Source organism: Haliotis rufescens, unplaced genomic scaffold, assembly GCF_023055435.1.
Source record: "Haliotis rufescens isolate VD_foot unplaced genomic scaffold, xgHalRufe1.0.p SCAF_50, whole genome shotgun sequence".
NCBI classification, from domain to species: domain Eukaryota; kingdom Metazoa; phylum Mollusca; class Gastropoda; order Lepetellida; family Haliotidae; genus Haliotis; species Haliotis rufescens.
In genome coordinates, this window is record NW_025964224.1 from 200,486 (window position 1) to 222,383 (window position 21,898).

General features: G+C 42.3%; 1 protein-coding gene across 5 annotated transcripts in view; it reads right to left on the minus strand.

The window, feature by feature from the left end:
• Nucleotides 1-1,522: 1,522 nt before the first annotated feature.
• Nucleotides 1,523-21,898, minus strand: part of LOC124151391 (transient-receptor-potential-like protein) — a 108,112-nt gene continuing 87,736 nt past the window's right edge. For 4 of the 5 annotated variants that reach the window (XM_046523815.2, XM_046523813.2, XM_046523814.2 and 1 more), the window contains 4 exons: nt 11,960-11,995; nt 7,789-7,854; nt 5,313-5,428; nt 1,523-5,020 (listed from right to left, as the gene is read on the minus strand). In XM_046523815.2, the coding sequence (XP_046379771.1) occupies nt 4,618-5,020; nt 5,313-5,428; nt 7,789-7,854; nt 11,960-11,995 (621 nt within the window). In that variant the 3' untranslated portion in view covers nt 1,523-4,617. The remainder of the gene's footprint in view (nt 5,021-5,312; nt 5,429-7,788; nt 7,855-11,959; nt 11,996-21,898) is intronic. The other variant, XM_048384696.1, reaches the window with a different exon arrangement.

Below are 21,898 nucleotides of genomic sequence, written 5' to 3' on the forward strand. Positions count from 1 at the left end.
ACAAACCGTCTCTATTGCAGAAGGGTCGTACTTTCAACACACACCCTGCATTCATCAAACCAGGTCGCACGCTCTAGCGAGCGCGGTCAATTTGAAACGACTACGTGAGTTGTACACTAATTGTAATTTCTACTATCGCCTGAAATAAACGAAACCATTATGACCAATAAACAATTTGAAACGACGTGGTCACGTGAGTTGTCAAGCGCGTTCAATTCAAACTGGGCTGACGGGTACGGTCTGTCTATTCAGGGCAGCACGCCATACACATAGCTCTATTGAATACCCTTTACTTTTGTTTACTTACGAATTCTTTTCTGCCTTATAAACACACACACCTTTCATTCCCCGCCCTTTCCCGACGCGCTGTTGATGCATGAGTCATCCTATCCGATCACGTGACTTGGATCAGCCAATCAACTTCGCATCCGCCTGGATCAACCGGATCAACCAAAAGGGGGTTCCTGCGGACTGAGACTATACTACTCCTATTGATCACTAAAGGATGTCTTTGAAAACTGTCAATAGTTCTTGAGAATATGTATTCCTCACTCAGAGCATGTATTAAAACTGACACGGGTTCAACTCCTTGTTTTACTATTTCCAGTGGTGTTCATCAAGGGTGCTACTTAAGCCCAGTGTTATTCCTCATTTTGTTATAAACGAACTTGTTTCTGAAATTTACAAAGAATGTCATCATGGTTTGTTTGTGACGCAAGATATTTATAGATATTCTGTTATTGCTGTTCGCGGATGATGTTGCTCTGGTGTCCTTCTGTGTGGTAGGCTTGCAGAAACAGCTTAATGTATTGCAGTCCTTTTTGTATTTAGTGGGGTTAAGGAGTAAGCCTTGAGAAAACGAATGTTATGGCTTTAAAAATGGTGAAATTACATCGAAGCATGAAAATTGGCCATCAGGGCATAACACATTCAGCCAGGTCACACACCATCAGGGCATAACACATTCAGTCAGGTCACACACCATCAGGGCATGACACATTAAGCCAGGTCACACACCATCAGGGCATAACACATTCAGCCAGGTCACACACCGTCAGGGCATGACACACATTCAGCCAGGTCACACACCATCAGGTCATGACACACATTCAGCCAGATCACCCACCATCTGGGCATGATGACACACAATCAAAAATGAAATGAAAACGGCATAGGGGTGTTCCTACCCATCACATAACAAAACTAAATGGAAGTGACAAACTGACCTACACTGGACTCACTGTGTATTGGCAATGATGACACCAGGTGTTCGTCACCCTGGTCAGGCGTCCTAGTCAAACATCATCAAACGGAGCACGGATAGTTCAATGGGCCAAGGAGCAATCACTTGCAGTGCAGAGTTGCGTCCCTTAGCTTGTCATGAGTTTAAACCCCATAACTGTTCTCTTGTTGATCTGTTGTTTGCAGTTGTTGTGGGTTTGAATCGCTGACAGGTTCTTATGTTGAGCACACATCTTAGACGAGCATCTTAGACGGCCATCATTTAAAACCCAAAATCTAATTAGATAAAACGACTTTACTGTTCTATTACGCATGATATTAAATAGTCAAATGGAAATGAAGATATTTACAGGTATCGACAAATATCACAAAATGGCATGTGAGATGTTCCCAACAGCCCGAGGCCGGCTCCAGAGCTGTAAACTCTCTGACTACAATACAAGTCTAACAACAATTAGCAACCTGTTGGTTAAAACAACAAATATTATTCTTGTTGGTTAAAACAACAAATATTATTCTTGTTGGTTAAAACAACAAATATTATTCTTGTTGGTTAAAACAACAAATAATCAATATGAAAGTGTCACAACATAAAACATAAGGTCAATTCATATATTGCAGATGTACTGTTATTGGTACATGAGTTTAAAGAAAACAGACACAAGGTCAATTCATATATTGCAGATGTACTGTTATTGGTACATGAGTTTAAAGAAAACAGACACAAGGTCAATTCATATATTGCAGACGTACTGTTATTGGGACATGAGTTTTAAGAAAACAGACACAAGGTCAATTCATATATTGCAGACGTACTGTTATTGGGACATGAGTTTTAAGAAAACAGACACAAGGTCAATTCATATATTGCAGATGTACTGTTATTTGGACATGAGTTTAAAGAAAACAGACAGGCTAATTGGTTTTATTATTGAACTCAATGCAAAACTAAAGATACAGTTTCCCTTGACTGGCCTTGTATACTTATCAATATGTGTGAATATACTCTCCATCAAACCTGGTAATGGTCAGGTGTAAAGGTCACAAACATTGCATATCACATCAGCTTTCTTAAATAATAAACGTCACAAAACCTTTTCTGTATTCATAAAAATCTCTGCTAAAAGCAGGATCCATTGTATTCCGAGCACTATTGTCCATCCTAAGCATGTGTTGTTAGCAGGGATCAGAATCTTCTGCTAATTTACACAAATTTTCGTGAGCACAACTTTGTAAAATTTGATGAACCCCCTATAAACACCCCCAAATTATGGACCACGCTCCATTGAAAAGACATTTCAGCTGAAAAGGAAAATATCGTTCTCATCCCTGTATCAGATAGTGGTAATGTCTGGTGTTGTAGCCTCAGGGTGAGCGTATCCTGCCCCACCGGTGCCACCATCGCTTGCACTATAAGTACATTTGGCATGCAGTGATGGCTGTAAACACTAGTCAGATCTTTGACACTAAAACTGTATACTAAAGGACAGTTTTTCTTGCTTATCTCTATATAAAGGCCCAACGTTATCTTACAAAACCTGAATCTCAAGACAAGAGGACCTCCCCACAAAGTTGTATCTACAGATAGGGCCATCTTGCATACTATATACATACAGTGAGTGAGTATGGGTTTACACTGCTTTTAGCAATATTCCAGCAATATCACGGCAAGGGACACCAGAAATGGGCTTCACACATTGTACCCATGTCGGGAATCGAACCCGGGTCTTCGGCGTGATGAGCGAACGCTTTAACCACTAGGCTACCTGACCGCCCCTTATACATACAGACGAGCAGGTATCTTGCAACATTGAAGTGAGTGAGTGAGGGGATTGGGTTTTACACCGCTTTGAACACTAGTTCTGTTACATCATAGCTTGACAGTGAATTGTGTGGGCGCCACTGCAACAAAGATACTTAGAGTATGCAAAACAAACAAATCCTCAGGTCAAGACACATCAAATTAATGTTTGTTTACATGTTTGTTACTTAAATATGAAACTGCCTCCGTGGTCTCGTTCTCTGCCCAGAGAGTGGAAGGTCCAGTGTTCGATCCCTGCCTGTGTCATACCAAAAGAAGTTCAAAGATGATATTTGTTAGAACCCTGTCTGGCCCTCGGAATATAGGGGCCTGCATTTAGGGGCTAAAACAAGGACTGGTGGGGTATTCATGTTAAACTGTGGCATGGTTTCTCGGATAGCACTTTAAAATAGGCATTAGTCCAGACTAGTACAAGCAGACAAGATATCTCGCAGTAGTGTATAGAGACACCTCACAGCTGTGTATACAGACACCTCACAGCTGTGTATACAGACACCTCACAGCTGTGTATACAGACACCTCACAGCTGTGTATAGACACCTCACAGCTGTGTATACAGACATCTCACAGCTGTGTATACAGACATCTCACAGCTGTGTATACAGACACCTCACAGCTGTGTATACAGACACCTCACAGCTGTGTATACAGACATCTCACAGCTGTGTATACAGACATCTCACAGCTGTGTATACAGACATCTCACAGCTGTGTATACAGACATCTCACAGCTGTGTATACAGACACCTCACAGCTGTGTATACAGACATCTCACAGCTGTGTATACAGACATCTCACAGCTGTGTATACAGACACCTCACAGCTGTGTATACAGACACCTCACAGCTGTGTATACAGACACCTCACAGCTGTGTATACAGACATCTCACAGCTGTGTATACAGACATCTCACAGCTGTGTATACAGACATCTCACAGCTGTGTATACAGACATCTCACAGCTGTGTATACAGACACCTCACAGCTGTGTATACAGACATCTCACAGCTGTGTATACAGACATCTCACAGCTGTGTATACAGACACCTCACAGCTGTGTATACAGACATCTCACAGCTGTGTATACAGACACCTCACAGCTGTGTATACAGACACCTCACAGCTGTGTATACAGACACCTCACAGCTGTGTATACAGACACCTCACAGCTGTGTATACAGACACCTCACAGCTGTGTATACAGACATCTCACAGCTGTGTATACAGACACCTCACAGCTGTGTATACAGACATCTCACAGCTGTGTATACAGACACCTCACAGCTGTGTATACAGACACCTCACAGCTGTGTATACAGACACCTCACAGCTGTGTATACAGACATCTCACAGCTGTGTATACAGACACCTCACAGCTGTGTATACAGACATCTCACAGCTGTGTATACAGACACCTCACAGCTGTGTATACAGACATCTCACAGCTGTGTATACAGACATCTCACAGCTGTGTATACAGACATCTCACAGCTGTGTATACAGACATCTCACAGCTGTGTATACAGACATCTCACAGCTGTGTATACAGACACCTCACAGCTGTGTATACAGGTGGGTGTGGTAGAGGTCTGAACCCATGCTAGACATCATGGAGGGTGGCGGAGGGGGTGCCTGCGTCTGGAGACAGGACTGTATCGCATCCTTGACCTCAGATCTCAGTCCAGACATCAACTCCCATTTCAAGTAATCGAGATCCTGCTGGGAGAGCATGCTGGGATAGCTGTTGTTGCCAAAGCTGTTGTTGTTGTTGAGGTTCTGGTAGCTGTTGCCGAAGTTACTAATGCTGGTACTAGAGTTGACCTTCTGGAGGTTGTGTAACCTTGGGCTTGACGTAGGTGAAACACCTCGCAGTGTGTGGACTATATCTTGGCGGAGGCAATCCATGTGTGATGAGGTCCGTGCACACTCACGCTTTCTGTCTTCTCGGAGTTCGAACCTGTGGAGAGATATCAATAGAATCACACCTGTCATCTTCATCAACACACTCACGTCTTAAGGTCGTTCAGAACACATGATTTGGGGGACGACTTCCCATTGTATTTGGATCACCATGAAGACTGCAGAGCCCTGTGATTTTCAAAAAAACAGTTCAGAGACCCCTAAAAGTCTCTTCCAACAAATTTAAAGTCATATCCCCACCTGACAATCACCATCCACTCCCCATGAAGCACTCTCCATGAAGCATGTACTCTCCACTGCCCATGTGGCCGGTGTAGCTATTCCCTCACCTGAGACTTGAGATGTCCTGTTTGATCTCCAGCAGGTCGTCCTCATTCACTCCATCTTGTCGCAACTGCTTCTTGGTCTGGTGGATGTAGCGACTCACCAGCCGGCGCATCACATCCTGCAACACACTCCCAGAATGCAACACACTCCCAGAATGCAACACACTCCCAGAATGCAACACACACATTGTCAGAATACAACTAAAACTCCCAGAATGCAACACACACACTCCTAGAATACAACACACATTTACAGAATACACCACCTGATACTGATACTGACTATAGCTGTTGGATATGTCACTGATACTGACTACAGCTGTAGGATACACCACCTGATACTGACTACAGATGTAGGATACACTGCCTGATACTGACTATAGCTGTGGGATATGTCACTGATACTGACTACAGCTGTAGGATACACCGCCTGATTCTGATACTGACTATAGCTGTGGGATACACCACCTGATACTGACTACAGCTGTAGGATACACCGCCTGATACTGACTATAGCTGTGGGATATGTCACTGATACCAACTACAGCTGTAGGATACACCGCCTGATTCTGATACTGACTATAGCTGTGGGATATGTCACTGATACTGACTTCAGCTGTAGGATACACCACCTGATACTGATACTGACTATAGCTGTGGGATATGTCACTGATACTGACTACAGCTCTAAGATACACCTGCTGATACTGGCTATAGCTGTGGGATATGTCACTGATACTTACTTCAGCTGTAGGATAAACCCCCTGATATTGATACTGACTATAGCTGTGGGATATGTCACTGATACCAACTACAGCTGTAGGATACACCGCCTGATTCTGATACTGACTATAGCTGTGGGATATGTCACTGATACTGACTTCAGCTGTAGGATACACCACCTGATACTGATACTGACTATAGCTGTGGGATATGTCACTGATACCAACTACAGCTCTAAGATACACCTGCTGATACTGGCTATAGCTGTGGGATATGTCACTGATACTTACTTCAGCTGTAGGATAAACCCCCTGATATTGATACTGACTATAGCTGTGGGATATGTCACTGATACTGACTACAGCTGTAGGATACACCACCTGATACTGACTATAGCTGTGGGATATGTCACTGATACTGACTACAGCTGTAGGATAAACCCCCTGATCTTGATACTGACTATAGCTGTGGGATATGTCACTGATACCGACTACAGCTGTAGGATACACTGTCTGATTCTGATACTGACTATAGCTGTGGGATACACCACCTGATACTGATACTGACTATAGCTGTGGGATATGTCACTGATACTGACTACAGCTGTAGGATACACCGCCTGATACTGATACTGACTATAGCTGTGGGATACACCACCTGATACTGATACTGACTATAGCTGTGGGATATGTCACTGATACTGACTACAGCTGTAGGATACACCACCTGATACTGACTACAGCTGTGGGATACACCACCTGATACTGACTACAGGTTGAGGATACACCACCTGATACTGACTACAGCTGGAGGATACACCACCTGATACTGACTACAGCTCTAGGATACACCTGCTGATACTGACTACAGCTGTGGGATACACCACCTGATACTGACTACAGCTGTGGGATATACCTGCTGATACTGACTACAGCTGTGGGATACACCACCTGATACTGACTACAGCTGTAGGATACAGTAACTGATACTAGTATACAACTGTTAGATAAAATGATTGGGTATCAGCCGATTGCCAAATTCACTTGCCGACAGTTACATTCGGAAACACTTCTGCAACAAACATACTGATAGATGCTATTGAAAAGTTTGTTGGTGGCTTAAGGTAATGTATTTAGTCATTGCTCACTTGTAGACATGTTATTGAAATGTTGTAGGATGTAAATTGTCGCATTATTTTTTTTTGTAACACTCGCTGTCATCTCGAGTAGCTGTCGGGGATTTATCATTCTATTGAACAAGCGCGAGGTTAGATAGACCGTTTTCAACCCGCCATTCCTATATTATTGAGTCAGAGCAGTGTTTGTTATATCATAGCTTGTTTTGGTATGAAATGTTATTTCAAAAAACTATATGTAAATCTGCTACGATGTTGTACTTTAGTTCCCTGAGTCAAGCTGCTTTGAGCAATGGATTCGGACAGCCCGTAATTAGGGTTTAATTCAAGAACCTATTTCTATTTATGTACGAGCGTTGAGGTCGTTCAGGACTCGCGCAACGTTACACTAGGTTTAGTAAGCAAAAAATGGCTGCAAGCAGACGCAGACGGGTATACTACTATTCACATAGTTTTAAATGATTTACAGAGATTGTTACGAAACAGGTTTTAAGTTAAATACTCAAATGTCAAGAAACAGGTGGGTAAAAAAAGTTGAGTACCCTCTAAAAATTGTGGATACCCAGTCAAAATTAATCCCAAATAACCAAAAGCTTATCTATAGCTCTGAGGATACACTACCTGATATTGCAGGGCATCCGGGCTAGGGGGGATAACTCCGTGAACATCGCTGTTGTAAGTTGGTCTCTGGAATTAGAGAAGTAGACAGCATGAGTGAGTGAGTGTAGTACTGTCTGCTCCATCATGTCATCCAGAATATGCTTATATAGTAAATGTCAAAGTTTTGGACATTAATATCTGCAAATAAATCTCATTTTGTTTTCCAGAAGAAAACAGGGAATATGATTCAAATACTGTAGCTGGGAGCATCCAGACCACATAATATAACAGTTGCTAGGCAACCTACTGTGGTTAACAAGTAACAATTTACTTCACTCTACGTCCCAACCATTGTAATTCTTCACAGCTTTACAGAACACTACGATCCTCCCACGGGAACTTGTTTTTGGTCAGTAAATAAAAACATATACCCCCTATATATACATACAGAAAAGGAGTGTCACTCACCATTTTGCCGGTCAGTAAATAAAAACATATACCCCCTATATATACATAGACAAAATGAGCGCCATTCACCATCTTGACGGTCAGTAAATAAAAACATATACCTCCTATATATACATACAGAAAAGGAGCGTCACTCACCATCTTGCTTGTCAGTAAATAAAAACATATACCCCCTATATATACATAGACAAAATGAGCGCCATTCACCATCTTGACGGTCAGTAAATAAAAACATATACCTCCTATATATACATACAGAAAAGGAGCGTCACTCACCATCTTGCTTGTCAGTAAATAAAAACATATACCCCCTATATATACATAGACAAAATGAGCGCCATTCACCATCTTGACGGTCAGTAAATAAAAACATATACCTCCTATATATACATACAGAAAAGGAGCGTCACTCACCATCTTGCTGGTCAGTAAATAAAAACATATACCTCCTATATATACATAGACAAAATGAGCGCCATTCACCATCTTGACGGTCAGTAAATAAAAACATATACCTCCTATATATACATACAGAAAAGGAGTGTCACTCACCATCTTGCCAGTCAGTAAATAAAAACATATACCCCTATATATACATAGAGCGATCTTGTCGGTATTGTTTACATCGATATGCAGGTTGAATTGTGAGTGAGTGAGTGAGTGAGTGTTCATGTTATATCATGGTGTGTCAGCTTGAAGCAGGAAGAACACTTCAGGCAGGGTTGAATGATGGAAAATAAAAAAATCCTGACTTATATGGGATACTTCTTAGTGATGAAAAGCAGAATATCTTCAAGGGGATTAAGGACACTGATACAAGCATGATTAGTATATGTACCGTATATAATCTAATCTAAATCATCATCTTTCCATCACAAAAAACAAAAAAGACAAATAGCTTAAAACTTGACATCTAAGGATCAATATACGATAACAAAGTAACATGTTAACAACAGTAACAAGATTAATATACGTTTACATTTTAAAGTAATTATCTCAATGATTTTTCAAAGTGTGACATCATGACAACAATTTTGGACTTTATTTTGCTGAAATACAAAATAGTCTTTTAGTCACTTTGGAGGTATTGCTGCAACTTTAATATTTTGTGTTCTTTCACATCTCACTTTGATGCCACAGCAAACTGTTATATTTTTGTCCAATCACAAGGTTTTCTGTGCCTGGTTGTCATGTTATTTTTACACATCTTCCAACAGACACTTTAGATCTATAACCAAAGTTGTCAAAAACATTATGTGTAATTCCTTGTACTCGGACTGTGCTTTCTCTATCTTCAGTAAACTTGCCATGTTTACCTGTAAGAATGTTTTATGAAATTAAAATGACTGAATATTGATTTATTGTAAAGTCACAATCCTGCCCATTGGTAAAAATAGAGAAAAGTTCATATTGCTATCCTGGGCCTGGGGTGGGTTTAGGATGTTCATGAAGAACATCACAGTTCTGGAGAACTGTGGTCAGGAACTCGGAATGTTCTCACTTGTTGGAGTTTGTGAAAACTTGGAGCATTTGTACGAGCGCTGTTTGCTTCGTGGATGTTGTAGCTGGTGGGAATTGTGGGGCTTGTGAAATTGACTATGTATTCTGAAAGCTTTTGTAAAAATAAAGTCAGTTTGAAAAACACTGTGTAACATTATGTAAATGTGAGGCATATTTTCACGTTACATTTAAAACCAGACTTTTTCCACCAAAAATACTTGAATTGCCCACATATTTAAGTTGAATACATTGCTTTAAATGACTTACTGTAGTAACTTTTTTCATTTATTTTCAGGTATCCTTATTATTTTCAAATAGAATAGAATAGAATAATTTTGTATCAATTATAAACATAATACATAACATTAAACTTCACTCTATTCCTTTTAGACCCGTGAAGATCCGGGGTAGAATAGGTCTTCAGCAACCCATGCTTGCCGTAAAAGGCGACTATGCTTGTCGTAAGAGGCGACTAACGGGATCGGGTGGTCAGGCTCACTGACTTGGTTGATGTATGTCACCGTACCCCAATTGCCTGGATGATGATAATCACTGGATTGTCTGGTCCAGATTTGATTATCTACAGACCGCTGTCATATAGCTGGAATATTGCTGAGGGCGATGTTAAACAACAAACCATCCATCCTATTCCTTTTAGATCAGAGTTCCAAATGTGGTCAAGCAAAGACAATGTATATGAATATGAACATGGGCCTATTATATTAACATAGGGGCCTATTATATTTACATAGAGGTAGATGGAGAACACCAAAATATCTTCTCTGGGGTGCCCCCCAAAAATCTTCTCTGAAGAACTCCAAAATATCTTCTCTGAAGAACCCCAAAATATCTTCTCTGAAGTACCCAAAAGTATCTTCCCCGAAGAACCCAAAAATATCGTCTCTGAAGAACCTCAAATAACCATCAGCAATCTTCACACTAATATGTTTTAAATAGAGCACTGCACATTTTCAGCCAATCAGTTGACTAGTTCGATTCTGCCAAGGACAGAAATCTACTTCCGCTTTTTTCCAGGTCACAAAACCGATAACAAAACTGGCAAGATGGCGAGTGACGCTCCTTTTCTCTACTTCTCTATAGCAGGTATATATGTGTTTATTTACTGACCAATACCGAGATCCTGTAGTTCCTCCATCACCAGGAGATACATACCACAGCTCCACGGTACTGTCACTATATCAAACTAACCAATCAAGACATGGTTCAAGCAAGTGAGAAACCACTGCTCACATTTCTTATCAATCAGACATCAGCACAATTGGCAATAAACAAACCACAATTATTCCATGTCTTCTGATTGCCCAACCAAGCAATTATTTTCATAAACCGAACAAAGGTCATGCTCATTACCGGACCACTGTTTCCTGTTTGGCTGAAAATAGTGTGTCAAGGTAATCAATGGTAGGGTTTGCACAAAGTTCATGGAATAGGGCTTACAGTAGAACACGGATATAGCGAACAAACGGATACAACTAACTGTTAAAAAATCCCCGATTTATCTCCTATATAATATCATATAAAATTTACGTATATAATGAACTCTCTACAGCGAACTAACGGATACAGCGAACTGATATTTGATCACCGACAAGCCCATCTATCACTAATTAGTGACGTGTATAGCGAACTGAGAAATCTCACTCAGTGTCAAGTGTCACTGACAATTGGCTGTACGCAATCAGCGGTGAATCAATACAATGGCGGCGAATCAATACAATCAGCGGTGACGGATCAACCTTGTTTAATTTGCATTGTGTTAATCTTACCTGTACATGTAATCTTGTCTGTAAAACAAACATTAAACATAAAAAAATTACGAGATTGTGTCCAAGTGACAGATCACTTGCATATGCTATCATGGCGGGCAATAGTAAGAGGAAAGCTATCACTTTAGACACGAAATTGAGAATTATTAATGCTGTTGATCCAAGATGGCGGACGTTTCCGAGCGAAAACGTGCATAACGAACAATGGATATAACAAACTGATTTCTCTGGTCCCTTGTAGTTCGTTATATCCGTGTTCTACTGTATTTGAATTTCATCAGTTTTAAATGATGGGCTCATTTCATTTGTTGACAAAAATAGACACGGTCGCCTAAATTCATGGTTGATGAAGGAACATAGTGCAGACACACCCGGCAAGGACGTGATGTTGTCATGTTATAAACGGTGCCCACAGCATATGGACACAAGCTACTTACTTCTTCTATTTCATAGGGATTGCCACTTTCTACAGTCTGCAACAGACATCAAGCAACAAAATATCTATTTAATAAATCAAAATAAACAAGCATAAACAATTCAATGAAAATCTAAACTATTAACACAAAAGAACCTCATTATACATGTCATAGATTCTCCATACATGCTCTTGCTAATAGCAGTTACACACAAATTTGTCCGTAATTTTATTAACCTAAATTTTAACATGTTAAAAAAATAAAAATGATTAAACAATTGCACACAAATGTTTTGGAAAGCAGTTTCATAACAACACAGATAAAATATTGGCAGGAAGACAAAGTGGCAGACAATAGGTACATGCACCATGCAAGCAGCTGCGGTTTCTGTGCAAGAAGCAAGGCGTCTCCATGAAACACACATAAGGTATCAACTGGCAACAACGGAGCATGGGTCTTGAGAGGCTTTAGAAATTGGAGAATAACCAATGAGTTAGGAGGACTTTCAGATTTATCCCGCCAATGTCAGTTATCCCAGATAGACAAGTGTCGTCCATGTCAGTTATCCCAGATAGACCAGTGTCGTCCATGTCAGTTATCCCAGATAGACAAGTGTCGTCCATGTCAGTTATCCCAGATAGGCAAGTGTCGTCCATGTCAGTTATCCCAGATAGACAAGTGTCGTCCATGTCAGTTATCCCAGATAGGCAAGTGTCGTCCATGTCAGTTATCCCAGATAGACAAGTGTTGTCCATGTCAGTTATCCCAGATAAACAAGTGTCATCCATGTCAGTTACCCCAGATAGACAAGTGTCATCCATGTCAGTTATCCCAGACAGACAAGTGTCATCCATGTCAGTTATCCCAGATAGACAAGTGTCATCCATGTCAGTTATCCCAGATAGACAAGTGTCGTCCATGTCAGCTATCCCAGATAGACAAGTGTTGTCCATGTCAGTTATCCCAGATAAACAAGTGTCATCCATGTCAGTTATCCCCCAGATAGACAAGTGTCATCCATGTCAGCTATCCCAGATAGACAAGTGTCGTCCATGTCAGTTATCCCCCAGATAGACAAGTGTCATCCATGTCAGTTATCCCAGATAGACAAGTGTCGTCCATGTCAGCTATCCCAAACAGACAAGTGTCATCCATGTCAGTTATCCCAGACAGACAAGTGTCATCCATGTCAGTTATCCCAGACAGACAAGTGTCATCCATGTCAGTTATCCCAGACAGACAAGTGTCATCCATGTCAGTTATCCCAGATAGACAAGTGTCATCCATGTCAGTTATCCCCCAGATAGACAAGTGTCATCCATGTCAGTTATCCCAGATAAACAAGTGTCATCCATGTCAGTTATCCCCCAGATAGACAAGTGTCATCCATGTCAGTTATCCCAGATAGACAAGTGTCATCCATGTCAGTTATCCCAGATAGACAAGTGTCATCCATGTCAGTTATCCCAGATAGACAAGTGTCATCCATGTCAGTTATCCCCCAGATAGACAAGTGTCATCCATGTCAGCTATCCCAGATAGACAAGTGTCGTCCATGTCAGCTATCCCAGATAGACAAGTGTTGTCCATGTCAGTTATCCCAGATAAACAAGTGTCATCCATGTCAGTTATCCCCCAGATAGACAAGTGTCATCCATGTCAGCTATCCCAGATAGACAAGTGTCGTCCATGTCAGTTATCCCCCAGATAGACAAGTGTCATCCATGTCAGTTATCCCAGATAGACAAGTGTCGTCCATGTCAGCTATCCCAAACAGACAAGTGTCATCCATGTCAGTTATCCCAGACAGACAAGTGTCATCCATGTCAGTTATCCCAGACAGACAAGTGTCATCCATGTCAGTTATCCCAGACAGACAAGTGTCATCCATGTCAGTTATCCCAGACAGACAAGTGTCATCCATGTCAGTTATCCCCCAGATAGACAAGTGTCGTCCATGTCAGTTATCCCAGACAGACAAGTGTCATCCATGTCAGTTATCCCAGACAGACAAGTGTCATCCATGTCAGTTATCCCCCAGATAGACAAGTGTCATCCATGTCAGTTATCCCAGATAAACAAGTGTCATCCATGTCAGTTATCCCCCAGATAGACAAGTGTCATCCATGTCAGTTATCCCAGATAGACAAGTGTCATCCATGTCAGTTATCCCAGATAGACAAGTGTCATCCATGTCAGTTATCCCAGATAGACAAGTGTCATCCATGTCAGTTATCCCCCAGATAGACAAGTGTCATCCATGTCAGTTATCCCAGATAGACAAGTGTCATCCATGTCAGTTATCCCAGATAGACAAGTGTCATCCATGTCAGTTATCCCAGATAGACAAGTGTCATCCATGTCAGTTATCCCAGATAGACAAGTGTCATCCATGTCAGTTATCCCCCAGATAGACAAGTGTCATCCATGTCAGTTATCCCAGATAAACAAGTGTCATCCATGTCAGTTATCCCCCAGATAGACAAGTGTCATCCATGTCAGTTATCCCAGATAGACAAGTGTCGTCCATGTCAGTTATCCCAGATAGACAAGTGTCATCCATGTCAGTTATCCCAGATAGACAAGTGTCGTCCATGTCAGTTATCCCAGATAGACAAGTGTCATCCATGTCAGTTATCCCAAACAGACAAGTGTCATCCATGTCAGTTATCCCCCAGATAGACAAGTGTCATCCATGTCAGTTATCCCAGATAGACAAGTGTCGTCCATGTCAGTTATCCCAGACAGACAAGTGTCATCCATGTCAGTTATCCCAGATAGACAAGTGTCATCCATGTCAGTTATCCCCCAGATAGACAAGTGTCATCCATGTCAGTTATCCCAGATAGACAAGTGTCGTCCATGTCAGTTATCCCAGACAGACAAGTGTCATCCATGTCAGTTATCCCAGATAGACAAGTGTCATCCATGTCAGTTATCCCAAACAGACAAGTGTCATCCATGTCAGTTATCCCAGATAGACAAGTGTCATCCATGTCAGTTATCCCCCAGATAGACAAGTGTCATCCATGTCAGTTATCCCAGACAGACAAGTGTCATCCATGTCAGTTATCCCAGATAGACAAGTGTCGTCCATGTCAGTTATCCCAGATAGACAGATAGACAAGTGTCGTCCATGTCAGTTATCCCCCAGATAGACAAGTGTCATCCATGTCAGTTATCCCAGATAGGCAAGTGTCATCCATGTCAGTTATCCCAGATAGACAAGTGTCGTCCATGTCAGTTATCCCAGATAGACAAGTGTTGTCCATGTCAGTTATCCCAGATAGACAAGTGTCGTCCATGTCAGTTATCCCAGATAGACAAGTGTTGTCCATGTCAGTTATCCCAGATAAACAAGTGTCATCCATGTCAGTTATCCCAGACAGACAAGTGTCGTCCATGTCAGTTATCCCAGATAGACAGATAGATAAGTGTCGTCCATGTCAGTTATCCCCCAGATAGACAAGTGTCATCCATGTCAGTTATCCCAGATAGGCAAGTGTCATCCATGTCAGTTATCCCAGATAGACAAGTGTCGTCCATGTCAGTTATCCCAGATAGACAAGTGTCATCCATGTCAGTTATCCCCCAGATAGACAAGTGTCGTCCATGTCAGTTATCCCAGACAGACAAGTGTCGTCCATGTCAGTTATCCCAGATAGACAAGTGTCATCCATGTCAGTTATCCCCCAGATAGACAAGTGTCATCCATGTCAGTTATCCCCCAGATAGACAAGTGTCATCCATGTCAGTTATCCCAGATAGACAAGTGTCGTCCATGTCAGTTATCCCAGACAGACAAGTGTCATCCATGTCAGTTATCCCAGATAGACAAGTGTCATCCATGTCAGTTATCCCAAACAGACAAGTGTCATCCATGTCAGTTATCCCAGATAGACAAGTGTCATCCATGTCAGTTATCCCCCAGATAGACAAGTGTCATCCATGTCAGTTATCCCAGATAGGCAAGTGTTGTCCATGTCAGTTATCCCAGATAGACAAGTGTTGTCCATGTCAGTTATCCCCCAGATAGACAGATAGACAAGTGTTGTCCATGTCAGTTATCCCAGATAGACAGATAGACAAGTGTCGTCCATGTCAGTTATCCCAGATAGACAAGTGTCATCCATGTCAGTTATCCCAGATAGGCAAGTGTTGTCCATGTCAGTTATCCCAGATAGACAAGTGTCATCCATGTCAGTTATCCCAGATAGGCAAGTGTCGTCCATGTCAGTTACCCCAGATAGACAGATAGACAAGTGTTGTCCATGTCAGTTATCCCAGATAGACAGATAGACAAGTGTCGTCCATGTCAGTTATCCCAGATAGACAGATAGACAAGTGTTGTCCATGTCAGTTATCCCAGATAGACAAGTGTCGTCCATGTCAGTTATCCCAGATAGACAAGTGTTGTCCATGTCAGTTATCCCAGATAAACAAGTGTCATCCATGTCAGTTATCCCAGACAGACAAGTGTCATCCATGTCAGTTATCCCAGATAGACAAGTGTCATCCATGTCAGTTATCCCAAACAGACAAGTGTCATCCATGTCAGTTATCCCAGATAGACAAGTGTCGTCCATGTCAGTTATCCCCCAGATAGACAAGTGTCATCCATGTCAGTTATCCCAGATAGACAAGTGTCGTCCATGTCAGTTATCCCAGATAGACAGATAGACAAGTGTCGTCCATGTCAGTTATCCCCCAGATAGACAAGTGTCATCCATGTCAGTTATCCCAGATAGGCAAGTGTCATCCATGTCAGTTATCCCAGATAGACAGATAGACAAGTGTCGTCCATGTCAGTTATCCCCCAGATAGACAAGTGTCATCCATGTCAGTTATCCCAGATAGACAAGTGTCATCCATGTCAGTTATCCCAGACAGACAAGTGTCATCCATGTCAGTTATCCCAGATAGACAAGTGTCGTCCATGTCAGTTATCCCAGATAGACAGATAGACAAGTGTCGTCCATGTCAGTTATCCCCCAGATAGACAAGTGTCATCCATGTCAGTTATCCCAGATAGGCAAGTGTCATCCATGTCAGTTATCCCAGACAGACAAGTGTCATCCATGTCAGTTATCCCAGATAGACAAGTGTCGTCCATGTCAGTTATCCCAGATAGACAGATAGACAAGTGTCGTCCATGTCAGTTATCCCCCAGATAGACAAGTGTCATCCATGTCAGTTATCCCAGATAGACAAGTGTCATCCATGTCAGTTATCCCAGACAGACAAGTGTCATCCATGTCAGTTATCCCAGATAGACAAGTGTCGTCCATGTCAGTTATCCCAGATAGACAGATAGACAAGTGTCGTCCATGTCAGTTATCCCCCAGATAGACAAGTGTCATCCATGTCAGTTATCCCAGATAGGCAAGTGTCATCCATGTCAGTTATCCCAGATAGACAAGTGTCGTCCATGTCAGTTATCCCAGATAGACAAGTGTCGTCCATGTCAGTTATCCCAGATAGACAAGTGTTGTCCATGTCAGTTATCCCAGATAGACAAGTGTCGTCCATGTCAGTTATCCCAAACAGACAAGTGTCGTCCATGTCAGTTATCCCAGATAGACAAGTGTCATCCATGTCAGTTATCCCAAACAGACAAGTGTCGTCCATGTCAGTTATCCCAGATAGACAAGTGTCGTCCATGTCAATTATCCCAGATAAACAAGTGTCATCCATGTCAGTTATCCCAGATAGACAAGTGTCGTCCATGTCAGTTATCCCAGATAGACAAGTGTCATCCATGTCAGTTATCCCAGATAGACAAGTGTCGTCCATGTCAGCTATCCCAGATAGACAAGTGTCGTCCATGTCAGCTATCCCAGATAGACAAGTGTCGTCCATGTCAGTTATCCCAGATAGACAAGTGTCATCCATGTCAGTTATCCCAGATAGACAAGTGTCGTCCATGTCAGCTATCCCAGATAGACAAGTGTCGTTCATGTCAGTTATCCCAGATAGACAAGTGTCATCCATGTCAGTTATCCCAGATAGACAAGTGTCGTCCATGTCAGTTATCCCAGATAGACAAGTGTCATCCATGTCAGTTATCCCAGATAGACAAGTGTCATCCATGTCAGTTATCCCAGATAGACAAGTGTCGTCCATGTCAGTTATCCCAGATAGACAAGTGTCGTCCATGTCAGTTATCCCAGATAGACAAGTGTCGTCCATGTCAGTTACCCCAGATAGACAAGTGTTGTCCATGTCAGTTATCCCAAACAGACAAGTGTCGTCCATGTCAGTTATCCCAGATAGACAAGTGTCGTCCATGTCAGTTATCCCAGATAGACAAGTGTCGTCCATGTCAGTTATCCCAGATAGACAAGTGTCGTCCATGTCAGTTATCCCAGATAGACAAGTGTCGTCCATGTCAGTTATCCCAGATAGACAAGTGTCGTCCATGTCAGTTATCCCAGATAGACAAGTGTCGTCCATGTCAGTTATCCCAGATAGACAAGTGTTGTCCATGTCAGTTATCCCAGATAGACAAGTGTTGTCCATGTCAGTTATCCCCAACAGACAAGTGTCGTCCATGTCAGTTATCCCAGATAGGCAAGTGTCATCCATGTCAGTTATCCCCCAGATAAACAAGTGTCGTCCATGTCAGCTATCCCAGATAGACAAGTGTCATCCATGTCAGTTATCCCAGATAGACAAGTGTCGTCCATGTCAGTTATCCCAGATAGACAAGTGTCGTCCATGTCAGTTATCCCAGATAGACAAGTGTCATCCATGTCAGTTATCCCAGATAGACAAGTGTCATCCATGTCAGTTATCCCCCAGATAGACAAGTGTCATCCATGTCAGCTATCCCAGATAAACAAGTGTCGTCCATGTCAGCTATCCCAGATAGACAAGTGTCGTCCATGTCAGTTATCCCAGATAGACAAGTGTCGTCCATGTCAGTTATCCCAGATAAACAAGTGTTGTCCATGTCAGTTATCCCAGATAGACAAGTGTCGTCCATGTCAGTTACCCCAGATAGACAAGTGTCGTCCATGTCAGTTATCCCAGATAAACAAGTGTTGTCCATGTCAGTTATCCCAGACAGACAAGTGTCGTCCATGTCAGTTATCCCCAACAGACAAGTGTCGTCCATGTCAGTTATCCCAGATAGACAGATAGACAAGTGTCGTCCATGTCAGTTATCCCAGATAGACAAGTGTCATCCATGTCAGTTATCCCAGATAGGCAAGTGTTGTCCATGTCAGTTATCCCAGATAGACAAGTGTCATCCATGTCAGTTATCCCAGATAGGCAAGTGTCGTCCATGTCAGTTACCCCAGATAGACAGATAGACAAGTGTTGTCCATGTCAGTTATCCCAGATAGACAGATAGACAAGTGTCGTCCATGTCAGTTATCCCAGATAGACAGATAGACAAGTGTTGTCCATGTCAGTTATCCCAGATAGACAAGTGTCGTCCATGTCAGTTATCCCAGATAGACAAGTGTTGTCCATGTCAGTTATCCCAGATAAACAAGTGTCATCCATGTCAGTTATCCCAGACAGACAAGTGTCGTCCATGTCAGTTATCCCAGATAGACAAGTGTCATCCATGTCAGTTATCCCAAACAGACAAGTGTCATCCATGTCAGTTATCCCAGATAGACAAGTGTCGTCCATGTCAGTTATCCCCCAGATAGACAAGTGTCATCCATGTCAGTTATCCCAGACAGACAAGTGTCATCCATGTCAGTTATCCCAGATAGACAAGTGTCGTCCATGTCAGTTATCCCAGATAGACAGATAGACAAGTGTCGTCCATGTCAGTTATCCCCCAGATAGACAAGTGTCATCCATGTCAGTTATCCCAGATAGACAAGTGTCATCCATGTCAGTTATCCCAGATAGGCAAGTGTCATCCATGTCAGTTATCCCAGATAGGCAAGTGTCATCCATGTCAGTTATCCCAGATAGGCAAGTGTCATCCATGTCAGTTATCCCAGATAGACAGATAAACAAGTGTCATCCATGTCAGTTATCCCAGATAGACAAGTGTCGTCCATGTCAGTTATCCCAGATAGACAGATAGACAAGTGTCGTCCATGTCAGTTATCCCCCAGATAGACAAGTGTCATCCATGTCAGTTATCCCAGATAGACAAGTGTCATCCATGTCAGTTATCCCAGACAGACAAGTGTCATCCATGTCAGTTATCCCAGATAGACAAGTGTCGTCCATGTCAGTTATCCCAGATAGACAGATAGACAAGTGTCGTCCATGTCAGTTATCCCCCAGATAGACAAGTGTCATCCATGTCAGTTATCCCAGATAGGCAAGTGTCATCCATGTCAGTTATCCCAGACAGACAAGTGTCATCCATGTCAGTTATCCCAGATAGACAAGTGTCGTCCATGTCAGTTATCCCAGATAGACAGATAGACAAGTGTCGTCCATGTCAGTTATCCCCCAGATAGACAAGTGTCATCCATGTCAGTTATCCCAGATAGACAAGTGTCATCCATGTCAGTTATCCCAGACAGACAAGTGTCATCCATGTCAGTTATCCCAGATAGACAAGTGTCGTCCATGTCAGTTATCCCAGATAGACAGATAGACAAGTGTCGTCCATGTCAGTTATCCCCCAGATAGACAAGTGTCATCCATGTCAGTTATCCCAGATAGGCAAGTGTCATCCATGTCAGTTATCCCAGATAGACAAGTGTCGTCCATGTCAGTTATCCCAGATAGACAAGTGTCGTCCATGTCAGTTATCCCAGATAGACAAGTGTTGTCCATGTCAGTTATCCCAGATAGACAAGTGTCGTCCATGTCAGTTATCCCAAACAGACAAGTGTCGTCCATGTCAGTTATCCCAGATAGACAAGTGTCATCCATGTCAGTTATCCCAAACAGACAAGTGTCGTCCATGTCAGTTATCCCAGATAGACAAGTGTCGTCCATGTCAGTTATCCCAGATAAACAAGTGTCATCCATGTCAGTTATCCCAGATAGACAAGTGTCGTCCATGTCAGTTATCCCAGATAGACAAGTGTCATCCATGTCAGTTATCCCAGATAGACAAGTGTCGTCCATGTCAGCTATCCCAGATAGACAAGTGTCGTCCATGTCAGCTATCCCAGATAGAAAAGTGTCGTCCATGTCAGTTATCCCAGATAGACAAGTGTCATCCATGTCAGTTATCCCAGATAGACAAGTGTCGTCCATGTCAGCTATCCCAGATAGACAAGTGTCGTTCATGTCAGTTATCCCAGATAGACAAGTGTCATCCATGTCAGTTATCCCAGATAGACAAGTGTCGTCCATGTCAGTTATCCCAGATAGACAAGTGTCATCCATGTCAGTAAACCCAGATAGACAAGTGTCATCCATGTCAGTTATCCCAGATAGACAAGTGTCGTCCATGTCAGTTATCCCAGATAGACAAGTGTCGTCCATGTCAGTTATCCCAGATAGACAAGTGTCGTCCATGTCAGTTACCCCAGATAGACAAGTGTTGTCCATGTCAGTTATCCCAAACAGACAAGTGTCGTCCATGTCAGTTATCCCAGATAGACAAGTGTCGTCCATGTCAGTTATCCCAGATAGACAAGTGTCGTCCATGTCAGTTATCCCAGATAGACAAGTGTCGTCCATGTCAGTTATCCCAGATAGACAAGTGTCGTCCATGTCAGTTATCCCAGATAGACAAGTGTCGTCCATGTCAGTTATCCCAGATAGACAAGTGTCGTCCATGTCAGTTATCCCAGATAGACAAGTGTTGTCCATGTCAGTTATCCCAGATAGACAAGTGTTGTCCATGTCAGTTATCCCCAACAGACAAGTGTCGTCCATGTCAGTTATCCCAGATAGGCAAGTGTCATCCATGTCAGTTATCCCCCAGATAAACAAGTGTCGTCCATGTCAGCTATCCCAGATAGACAAGTGTCATCCATGTCAGTTATCCCCCAGATAGACAAGTGTCATCCATGTCAGCTA